General features: G+C 38.2%; 1 protein-coding gene across 2 annotated transcripts in view; it reads left to right on the top strand.

Moving 5' to 3' along the window:
* The window catches only part of SDAD1 (SDA1 domain containing 1), a 28780-nt gene extending 19083 nt beyond the window's left edge, over positions 1-9697 (top strand). For both annotated transcript variants that reach the window (XM_037003307.2, XM_017667412.3), the window contains exons 13-22: positions 229-287; positions 858-934; positions 1717-1814; positions 1923-1999; positions 2652-2778; positions 4230-4324; positions 4463-4650; positions 4749-4833; positions 5676-5837; positions 8836-9697. In XM_037003307.2, coding sequence (XP_036859202.2) covers positions 229-287; positions 858-934; positions 1717-1814; positions 1923-1999; positions 2652-2778; positions 4230-4324; positions 4463-4650; positions 4749-4833; positions 5676-5837; positions 8836-8883 — 1016 coding nt within the window. In that variant the 3' untranslated portion in view covers positions 8884-9697. The remainder of the gene's footprint in view (positions 1-228; positions 288-857; positions 935-1716; positions 1815-1922; positions 2000-2651; positions 2779-4229; positions 4325-4462; positions 4651-4748; positions 4834-5675; positions 5838-8835) is intronic.
* Positions 9698-12102: the final 2405 nt, after the last annotated feature.

Genomic DNA, 12102 nt, shown 5'->3' on the forward strand with positions numbered 1-12102 from the left:
TCTGTCACAGATTACATATGGTCAGGAAGGACATAGGGCTAAGGCAGCATTTGAGCAGGGACCTGAAGGAAGTGAGGGAGTGAGCCATGCCCTTACCTGGGGTTTGGGTGTGCCACGTGGGGTAAGCAGCGGTGGCACAAAGGCCAGGATGTGCTGCCATGTTTGCTAGAGTCCTGAGAGGCAGAGCAATACACTGACTATGACCTTTTTGATGTCCTACAATTTTAGAAGTAACAAAGATCCTTCTGTTCGCTGCACAAGCATCGCATCACCTAGTACCTCCAGAGGTGAGAGCTCTTAAATCTTCTGTCTGGATCTAATGTGTGCATAGCAGTGCCACTAATAAGTATGTTGTGGTGGCTTTCCCCACAGGGATTACTGTCCACCCCATGTAATTTTTTTTAAGTTGAGTAATAGAGTCACTAACTCTTGAGATATTACATAGAAGTTTCATTACAGAAACAAAAAAATTTACTATAGGAAGTAAAGTTTGCTTTGGAAAAGTTGAGAATTCTGATTTTGTTTAATTATCAAATTTTATGATGGGAAAGTCAAGAATATTAGTAAATTTATGGTGATTATTTTTTGAAGCTGTTAATGCCTTTCTCTGCATAAAACAGCATTGGATTATCCTGGGTTAGAGCAGTTTTTTAAAATCCATATTAGCAAATAATATTAAAGGAGAGTAAATTTAGTGAAAGGATAGCCAGGAAGAAGACTGAAACCCAAAGTGGAGTATTGTTACCAGTCTTTCCCAGTCTTGATTCCTTGGAAAATCTGTTGTCCCATTATCCTCAGGGTTTGTGTAAGTACAGACATTTTACCAGCACTCATCTCTTCTTCTGCTCCCTATTCAGATCATTCAGTCATTGCTCATGACTGTGGCCAACAATTTTGTTACCGACAAGAACTCTGGGGAAGTCATGACCGTAGGGTATGTAGAAGGTGGCTGGAGGCAGTGGGTATGTTTTTAATGTACCAGGTTTGCTTTACATTGCCAAGGTGTATGCCCTCAGCTGGCAAAATGGCCTCTAGAAAGGCAATTTAAAATATACTTTAGTCTTCTCAGGAGGTTTGATTTTTTAAATTTTATTGATCAGAATTTTGAGGAGGGAGCCAGAGAAAAGATACTGTCCTTTTAATCAACATTTTGGTTTTTCAGTAGCTTTACTCTTTGAAATAAATGATTGGTTGGCAATCTAAGTTTTTCTCCTGCCTCCTACCCTGAATTCATATGTCTTCTGGAACAAATTATTTGTTATTGAATCCCAAGGCACTTCAGTGGCCCTTTTGATTCAAAACCACTTAATGAGAGTGAGCACTGGTTGAAGGATTATCTGATCTTTCCTGATAACTAAGTCGTGTACAGAATAGCTGTTTTTTGTCTCCCTTAGACATACTGCTGGGATAACAGCCCTAAAGACCTTTAACTTTTCTTACTTGACACAGTCAAGTAAGTTAAAATTGGCAGGTAAATGCTGCCGTGATTTATTTTACAAAAAGACATTATTCCTTATTCCACTACTAGAGGAAATGGCGGTTAACTGAAATAAAAGCCCACCCTCACATTCTCTACTGTGCTGCAATTTTATTAGAGACCTAAGCTCTGTAAAACCCAACCTATCTCCCTTCTCATTTAGCCTTTTGAGGAAACCTGAAGTTGATCCACATGAAATTGCTGTTTGGGTTTTTTTTAATGTATTTTTCCTTTTCTAGAATCAATGCTATAAAGGAGATAACAGCTCGATGTCCTCTGGCCATGAGTGAAGAACTTCTCCAAGACCTGGCTCGGTATAAAACACACAAAGATAAGAGTAAGTTGTGTGTTAATTCTCAGTAGACCAAAGAAGATAGAGTGACTCATTTTTTATCTCAGGAGACTCCTTGCTCCAGAGTTTCTAATTAAAGGTGATATTTTACAGATGTGATGATGTCTGCTAAAACATTGATTCAGCTCTTCCGAACACTAAATCCTCAGATGTTGCAGAAGAAATTCCGGGTAGGTGAAATATGTGTATGTTGCTCTAAAGGTTATAATCTCAGAAGGTGAGAGTAATTTCCTACAGTTTGAGTTTTAGTATTTGTGATGCTTCCATTATGAGTATTAGTGATACATATAGTTTAATTCTTTAGGCCCAAATACAATTGATTGAATACAACTGCCTTAAATATTTTGTAGTTGGCACATGCTCTTTGATGGTAACTGAGTCTTACAGACCTATCAAGCTGTTTCATCTTGAAAGCTTTTGACATCATTAACAGATTGGAATCCCAAAGATCAGTCAGTAGCTGATGCCAGTATTGAATAGGCACTGCCCAGCTCGGTACCACCTCTTTGGAGTTATGAGGGAAGAGAGATGTGTGTACGTAACAGAAAGAGAGATGGTGATCTCTATACTTAAGAATTGGAGTGGTTTTTCTCTAATAACTGCCAGTTTACTGATCCAGATCAGGAGAGAGCAAAAAAATAGTGGGCAGAGTTCTGGCTGGGGGATTTACTTTGACCAAGGCAAAAGTGAATTGTTTTTGTCATTTGATTACCTCTATATTTTGTGATTCTCCCTTCTAAATTCATAATCTTAGAGAATTCTTTTCTTGAATAATTGCTTTATAATTTAATGCTTATTAGAAATAAATATTCTTTCCTTTAGGGTAAGCCTACAGAGGCCTCCATAGAAACAAGAGTGCAAGAATATGGAGAATTGGATGCTAAAGATTACATTCCAGGAGCAGAAATTCTGGAAGTTAAAAAAGAAGAAAATGCTGCAGAAGATGAAGGTTCATCTTTTATTTCAGCATTGTTCTTGACAAAATCACTCCTATACTGTACTGACCTTGAAATTTTTATGCTATTTGAACATTTATTCAGAAGATGTTTATTGAGCAGAGACTGCATGCCAAGTACTGTTATAAGCATTAGGGATCAAATGGGCATGGTTTCTGCTCTTGGAGAACTTACAATTACAGTGCAAGAAATGTCTTTTCATGTCAGGGTGGCTGCCCCTTAGCAAGAGCATGCTGGGCACTTGGGAAAGATAATGATTTCTGATTTGATTCCCACAAAAAATGATGAGGATTAGTCCTTAGCAATCCTCCAAGACTCTCCTTACTGAAGGAGAATGCTTGTTGAACTTGTTGAAGAGTCCTTGAGGAACTCCACTCTGATTTCCAGGGCTAGCCTTTATTACGTTGCTAGAGTCCTGTCTTCCTATTTGTCCATTCACTATTTCAACAAAGCTTTCTTAAGCATTAGCTGTAAGCTTGTCACTGTCAGTGCAAAGGTGAATGATATGGTTCCTGCCTTGAGTGCCTTTCATAAACAGCTGAGCAGTAATGTTAATAGGTTTTATGGTTGGAGTAGGGCACAAAGACAGAAGAAAGGTCAGGTCCACCTCAGATGTTCAAAAACTCCTCAAGCTGGCAACCCATGAGCTGTATCTTTAGTAATAGGTGAGGAATGATAGAATAGAGGAGACTTTTCAGGCAAACTGTGAGCTAAGTCCCAAAGGATTTAGAAAACTTACAAGGTGGAATATAGCAAGATACCAGACTAGAGATACAGCTGGGGCCCTATCATGAGTGGTTGTATATATGCCATACCAAAGGGCTGGCACACCATCCTATAGGACATGGGGGACCACTGAAAAATTGCGGGTATCTGTGAATTTGAAAGCTTACTGTGATGGCTCTGTTAAGAACTCTTAATGCCTCTTTACTGAGGTATCTACAAGGTTCTTTGACATCTAAAATCTTCTACTTTGGTTTTCTTAATGATTATTTCTAAGTAGTTTTTAAAACTTGTATAAATATGCTTAGATGAGTTAGTCAGGTACTTGCTTTGAGACTAAGGTAAATGTCCAAGTGCAGTTTTGATGGACACAGTTTGGTGAAAAGACAAGATGTTCATGATTTTGCTGTAGGCAGCATTTCTAGCAGTGTGGCCTGGGGTAGGTTACTTAACTGCTAGGGCCTGTGCCTCTTCTGTTGAGTTGTGAGAGTTAGAGAAAGTGATTGTCAGGTTTTAGCTCATGGTAGATACTCGGTCAGTGCTTATTCTCTATTCCATAAATTAATTAAATTGATGTGGTCTGTTTAACAATAAACTCGATTCTTGGTCAGTAGAGCATCTGTTTGAGTTGAATTACCTTACTTTTCTTTTGCGTGTCTATCTCAACCACGAATACTCAACAACAAGGTGATAGCACTCAGAGTGTTCTTTTTTCACGTAGATGGCTGGGAAAGTACCAGTCTGAGTGAGGAGATGAATACCGATGGTGAATGGGTTGACGTGCACCATTCTTCCGATGAAGAACAGCAAGAAATCGTAAGTCCTAACTAATATTTACTTCTACAAGTGCATTGCTCTGAAATTTATTAAAACTTTATTTATTCTGGGCCTTGCTGGGGGATAAAGCTCTTACTTTGACCAGTAGCCGTTTAAGCTTTCTTTTGTGCTTTCAAGTCCAAGAAGCTGAACACCATGCCCATGGAGGAGCGGAAAGCCAAGGCTGCAGCCGTCAGCACTAGCCGAGTTTTAACTCAGGAAGACTTCCAGAAAATCCGCATAGCCCAAATGAGGAAAGAACTAGATGCTGCCCCTGGGAAAGCTCAAAAGAGAAAGTATATTGAAATAGACAGTGATGAACCCAGGTAAAATGGCACATCCACGTGGCCGGCAGTCAGTTCACATGGAAACAGAGGCAGTAACTCCACCCTTGTTTCACAGTGTATTTTCTTCTTCACCCCAGGGGTGAGCTACTTTCTCTTCGGGACATTGAGCACCTCCATAAAAAACCAAAGTCTGATAAGGAGACAAGACTGGCAACCGCAATGGTGAGTGAGGCGTTCCCTAGTTCTTTAAATGGAAAGCAAATAAAATTAAACATGATCCAGAACTTGTATAGCCACAGAACAGCAATACTTCTGATGTTTTCATTAAGTATAATTAACATAGACAAAATACATAGATAGGTGTTCAGTAGATGAGTCTTAACAACTAGGTAGCCATGTAACCATATCCAAAACAAGATGTAGAGCAAAACAGGATCCAAAATAGAAGGGCACTATTACCTGTTCTGGTATCAGGGAGAGACAGTACATTTATCAGAGCTGTGACAACAGCAGGGGAATGTTGACAGTCACTAATGAAAAGCCTCTGGCAAGTTCTGTGGCTGTTCATGGCCACACATTTCCAGCATTTCCAATTGCCTGCATTTCCAGCTTCATCTGTTCAGGAGCCATCCTGTCTTTGCCCCACTTCACCCTCTGTATTCCATTTGTACTGAAACCTGCTTAGATCAGCTTAAAAACCCATGTTGTTTCTCCCCCACACTCTTGCATATGCTGTCCCTCCTTGCTGAAATGCTCTGCCCTTCCCCACGTTTTCCCCACAGTGAAAGCCTTTATCCTGCCAAACACAGCTCATGGGTCTCCCTTTCCAGGAAGCTCCTCTGACCTCACCGGGCTGAATTAATGATTGCTCCTTCCACTGAGCATCCCTTACCCTCCAAGAGTATAACAATATACACATGGTCACTTCTCCCTTGGACTGAGTCACTGGGGAGCAAGGACTCTCTCCCGCTTTGGGTCCTGGGCACCCAGTGGAGCACCTGGTACAGAAGAGACACATATATTGATGAGGTAACTCGTGATCTGTTTTTTGTATGTGCTGATAGGCTGGAAAGACCGACAGAAAAGAATTTGTGAGGAAGAAAACCAAATTGAATCCATTTTCCAGTTCCACAAATAAAGAGAAGAAAAAGCAGAAGAACTTCATGATGATGCGGTACAGCCATAATGTCCGGTCAAAAAATAGGCGTTCCTTCCGAGAAAAGCAGGTGAGCTCAACTTGAAGCTTGTCTGGCTAGAAGAGTCTTATCATTCTAAGACCTCTTTACATTTGAGAGAGAATTGTGCCTTTTAAGACCTTGTCTTATATGTGTTTTAGGATTAATGGGGAGCATTACTGGAGAGCATGGAGAGATGGAAAGTGGCTAGGGCTTATAAATTGCTAAACCTGATGTGGTGATTTAGCTCTGTGACCAAAGCAGAGTCCCATTTTTCTCCTCCATAAATAAAGGAGTGTAAGCTAGATAACCTCTAAGTCATTCCTATGCTAAAATTCTCTGACATTACTTCTGTGAACTGTAATATCAAAAATAACTGAATAACCATTTTTGAATGCTGATTATATACCTGGAACTTTCTCAGAAATCAATAATTATGTGTGATAGTATCTCAGAAATAGTTTCAGGACAACAGTGAAAACTAAACAGTTCTGCTGTTGGCATAATCTTTCCCATGTGTGCCCTTTTGCTAAAGGCTTTTATGTTTATAGATACACATTTTACCTGTAATACGATTTAATTTTACCCATTTTCAGTCTTTGATAGGTAGTCCTGTGCTGCTCAGTTGACTGGCTTATTTCAGTAATTCATGGTAGTAAAACCAGTTCACATTTGCCTATCTTCCTCTACTGGGAGGGTCCTGAGCACAGAAGCTTCTGTTTCTGTGGTTGGAGTGTGTCACCCACCAGTGTGGATGTGTTCCCTACTGGGAAGCTCTCCAAACCCCACACTACTGAGATTTTATGGAGGCTTCCTCATGTAGACATGATCAGTTATTAACTCCATTTCCAGTCCCTCTCCCCTCTCTGGAGAAGAATGGGGGAGCTAAAAATTCCAAGCTTGTCATCACGGCTCGGTCTTTCTGATGACGAGTCCCCATCTAGGAGCCCACCCAGAATTGGCTCATCAGAACAAAAGATGTTTCTAGTTCTCTTATTACTGTATTTATAAGGAATTTTTAGCCCTGTGTCAGGGATGGGATCAAAGACAAATATTTAAAAAAAGAGGTGCTCCTATCACTTTGGAAATTACCAGGGTTTTAGCAGCTCTGTGCCAGGAACCAGAGGTAGAGATCAATATATATATTCTATTATCTCACACACCCCAAGTGCCATGTGGAAAGGGAGCAACACATCTCACACTCCTTCTACACCTCTGTGATATTTTACAGTCTTAAATAAAAGTGTCTTACATGACTGAAAGTTTATATGCAATCTTACTGTGAATTTTTAGAATATATTTACAGAATATATAAAGAGGTGTGAGACAGAGAAAAGTAAGGTAAAGCACAGAGAAAGAGAGAAGGATCTTGCAGTGAAGCCTTTAACAGGTAAAGAAAGAGGGAAAATGTGCCCGATCCTTATGTTCAAATGGTGGCATTTGAAGGGGAAGAAAACCGAGATGTGTGTGAGAGTAGCCTATGCTTTGTTATGAAGTTTAATGCACAGAATTAAATCTATGTAACCCTGGGTTGTAATATTATTAACTAACATACAGTTTTTATCATGTAACTTGACTATTCTAGAGTTTTCCATTTTTTAGCCCATTTAATAAGTATAAACAATATGAGCAGGTACTGTGATTAAACCTATTTTACAGATGAGTCTGAGAAATACCTCCTCAACCATGCAAATTATATTAAAATGAACTTGTTAATTTTTTTCTACCTTAAGTATCCCCAGTTATCCTGCCTGTTACAAAGACATGCCAGGATCTAGATAGGAGCTAAAGGCAAGAAGTCAGTTACTGAAAATGATAACATCCAAAAATTTTGAACTTTTATATGTAGAGCCAGGCAACTTCTGTTAAAAAAATGCTTTAATAAAACAAAAAAGATACACATATATCTTGTTAAAATTCAGAAGCTGGCAATCTTAAGCTTCTGGAAGTCAGAGTGGTCCTTGGGAATTAATGGACTAGGATTCCTCACACACTTAAGATGTGTACACTGTCTTTGATTATCTTCTTTTTTTAATTTGGGTTTATTGTCGATGCTCTTTTGTTTATCATTCTGCTCATTTTCTTTTAGGAAATATAAAACTTCCTAAGGCCTTTCATGAGTTCACTTTGAACATTGGTCCTGTGGTCTTTTTTCCCAGATCTTAAATATTCCATCTTTAAATATAGGAACTCAACTCCTGTGGTTAGAAGACTAGAGGGGGTTAAAGCCTGGAAACAGTTGAATTAGAAAATATAATTCACTGTTTCAATTTTATTTTGCATGTATCCAACAAAAAATAATGAAACAAGTTACAAATTAGCCCATATTAACTAAATATTTTTGTCTTAAGCCACAATTATTAGGGTTTCTGAGTTAATTTCTTCATATTTGAGCTATTACAACGGATAAGTGTTAACATTTACTTGCTATAATTTTTCTTAGTTCATTTACTGCATTAAATAAACCTGTTTGAAAATCTGCAAATAAGGAACATTTTTCTGTGTTCCAAATTGTATGTTACAGAGTTGTCTTAAATCTGCACAAATGCTGAGTGCCATTTAAAATCTTTAAATGGCCCATATATGCCATATTTGGTAGGATATATGTGATCTTGGGAATGGTGATTATGAAGAAAAATCTATTTTCCTCTTGGCTTTAATTAAGACAATGTGCATACCCACACAACTAAAATATTTAGAACTGTATAAACCCGAGAGGTACTATGAATTATCCCTGGAGACAGATGGTGCTGCAGTTTCTGTGTTCTATAGCTCCTCCTGGTTTGAGCTGTTGTCCCATGAGGTGGGAACAGCTGTCAAGGGCTTTGCTTATTTTCCTGAAAGTGAGAAGGCCCAGCCTGGACACAGAATTGGTCTGTATGGAGTATTTCACCATTTGTAGTTTTTCAAGATGATTTACTGACTTAGTGATTCCATTTTGATACACTTCCATATAACCAAATTAGTATAAGGGAGTACTCCAGAGTTACCATGTTTTTTTTTTTTTTAAGAAAAGAAGATACCATAATGTTTTTGTCTTATGTTCCAGCTAGCACTACGAGATGCCCTTTTGAAAAAGAAAAAAAGATTGAAGTAACCTCCAAGCAAGTTTTCCATTCCAAGAAGGATGATAAATGTGTCATTATTTTGAAAATTAGTAAATCAAGAATGTTTACATTAAAAAGTCCCAAAGGACTGTATTGTGAAAAACACAGTAAACTTGGTAGCAGTTTGTTTTTATTTTGGAGATAGGTAATGGTGGGAATGTTTGAAATGTAAACAGTAGTGTGATGTAGTCATTTTCACATTCATACAAAAAGAAATATTGTTCAGTGCCTACTAATTGTCACTGTAGATGTAAAAGTGAAAGAGCCATAATCCCTCACTTAAAACATTCACAGCCTGTTTGGGGCAGGGTGGAGGCAGATGTGTAAGTATGTATTTACAGTGCAGTGTAAATAGTTCTCCAGCAGAGGTAGGTCCATATTTCTATGGGGTCCCAGAAGCCTTACAAACTAACTTTGCAGGGGATAGGAGTTACATATTCTCTTAAAATAAAACAGGACAATGTTACAAGAGTAAGAAGTTCTTACTTGTAAATAGGCTTACCTGCTGAAAACAGGTCCCTGCTGTACAGATTTTGGGTAGACACTTTAGCTTTTTAGTCCACCCAAAAGATTTAAATATTTTTTTGAATGCCAAGTACAAGCTTTTGATTAAGATCTCACTTTTTAAATTGCCTTAAGTATAACTAGTAATCTTAGGATGTCTTTTAGGTCATCAGTTAGGCTGCCCATTCCTCTGCAGAAGAAGAAGAAATCAGATTAGTTTCCTCAGCCTTCCTTCACGCTGTAATATTTTCAGCCCACTGTTTGCTTTGTCTCAATAAAAGGTTTTTAATGTCAAATAGGTATCTTGTGTGTATGGAGTGGCTGTGTTCATCTCCCTTCCCTAGTCATGTTGAATAGATTTCATGGGACACAAGAGTCTCTCTGTTTGAAAGTCATTCCATTTGGAAATAGTTTGTGCCTTTTGCCTCCACTTTCTTAGGTATTGTGGTAGATGAGCAAACTGATCTGTTACTTTAGAGTAAAAGGTAATTTTCTGCCCCCTCAGAAAGTAGCTTCTAAAACCACTTTTCTTACTCCCTTTCCAGTATCTTTGTTCACTATCTAAGTTCAACTCCTGTTTTGAGTGAAACTTTATGACTTTCCCCAAGATGTTGCAAATCACTGGGGATTAACTGTGAAAAGCTGGAAGTTTAATAATAATTGAGCTGTACTGGCCTTGTTGGCTTCTGAATCAGACCCAGCAACTTCAGTGTTTGACTGGAAGTCCTATGCAAATTTGAATGTTTCAGACCTGAAATTGCTCAGTTTTCTTTTTACATGTTTGAGCTGTGTGTCTCATGTGCCTTAGACCACAGATAGGTAAGTAACATTCAAAATGGCACAGCAACTTTGGTCCACAACTTTGTTGCATGGATTGTGCTGGTGCCAGGAAGTTTCATTCTTCCCCTAGACTTTCCCACCCCACTTAGAGGTGAAGAGGCCAAAGTCCATTCTGTGTTTTGATTTCTGTTCTACTGTGGCTTCACTCTGCTCTAAACTGAGGTTTATATGCAAGATAGAAAAATATCTGGCTTAAAAAGTACAGTCTTAACTGTTTTATTACTTTAATACCATGGTATCTTGTTTCTGTCTGATCCCTTTTAATATTGTGTAAGTTTTCTCTTGAAAATATTTTCTGTTTACTATGAATTTGAAGATCAGATCCTCACAAGGTTGGATGTTGCCAGCAAAGGCAGACTGACCTTTCAGGGTGACTTTTACCTGGAAGTTGACAGGGTCTGAGCTTCAGCTTTTCAGGCTCAAATTTTTGTCAACACTGAGAATGGATCCATTTCAGTGATGAACTCACATTGTGCAAGCTCATGATACATAGAAAGTGATGTATAAATTGAGAATACTGATCTGTCATGTATAGGATCTTAGCAAGTTCCACTAGAAAATAAGCTCCACAAAAGGCAGAGAGTCTGTCCTCTGCTGTCCCCAGTGCTTGTTCAGCATCCAGTAGGTAGGTACTCAGTGAATGCTTGGGTACACGATTAAATCCCGCGGTTTGCTCTCAATGTAATAAATACCTCATTGTTGTGAGAATTTGTCACAAAGTAAGCATTCAGTAAATTTCTCATCGAAGATTAGGTAGATGCCTATTAAGTTTTTATTTTTTGCTTAATTTACTTGGGATGAAACAACACACTTATCACAAATATTTATTTTACTCTTCATCCAGTTGGGGGGAAACTAATTTGAAATACAAAACTGTACATTGAATGTTTCCTGTGGACTATGCACACTTCAAACTATTTTAGGTAAACACATGTTTAAACTGTTCTACCAAGTGGTAATACAGTTCTTTATGTACATTTTCTACCTTTTTAGCACCTAATAATAACATGTCTGGATGTACCACTGTTTATCCACCCACCTATTAAAGGACATCTTGGTGGCTTTCAAGTTTGGCATTTATGAATAAAGCTGCTGCAAACCATGTGCAGGTTTTTGTGTGGACGTAAGTTTTAACTCCTTTGTGTAAGTAATGATAATACCAAGAGATAATACAGTTTTGCCAAGTGACATTGTTTCATTGTATAGAAATAAAACTAAAAATTAACTATTGATTATATTTTTTGAGAATATATTTTATGAGATTTTTTAAATAGTATCATACAGGGCAATTTCACTGCCCTAAAAACACTCTGCTCTGCCTGTTCATCCCTTTTCCCCCAACCCCTTCAGCCACTGATCTTTTTACTAGAGTTCTCTAGGATGTCATAGAGTTGGAAACATAACAGCATATAGCCTTTTCAGATTGGCTTCTTCCACTTAGTAATACATACACATTTACCTTTATTCACTTCTTTGTAGTGCTAAATAGTATTCCATTGTCTAGATGTACCACACACCAATTGAAGGACATCTTGGTTGCTTCCAAGGCTTGGCAATTATGAATGATGCTGTTATAAACATGCAAAATTTTCTGTGTACATAAGTTTTTAACTGCTTTGGGTAAATACCAAGGAGAATGACTGCTGAACCATATGGTAAGAGTGTGTTTACTTTTTTAAGAAACTGCCAAACTCGTCCAAAGTGGCTGTACAATTTTGCTAGATCCTTAACAGTCCTTCCTCTACTCTCTCCTCACACATTTTTCTATAAGCAAGAAGCTATGTGACAACTTCGACATTTTGACTAGAACTATAGCTAGATTACTCAGCTATTTAGATACATTTTCTGTCGACCACATTACTTAC

This window comes from Manis javanica, chromosome 5 (genome assembly GCF_040802235.1).
Source record: "Manis javanica isolate MJ-LG chromosome 5, MJ_LKY, whole genome shotgun sequence".
NCBI lineage: Eukaryota > Metazoa > Chordata > Mammalia > Pholidota > Manidae > Manis > Manis javanica.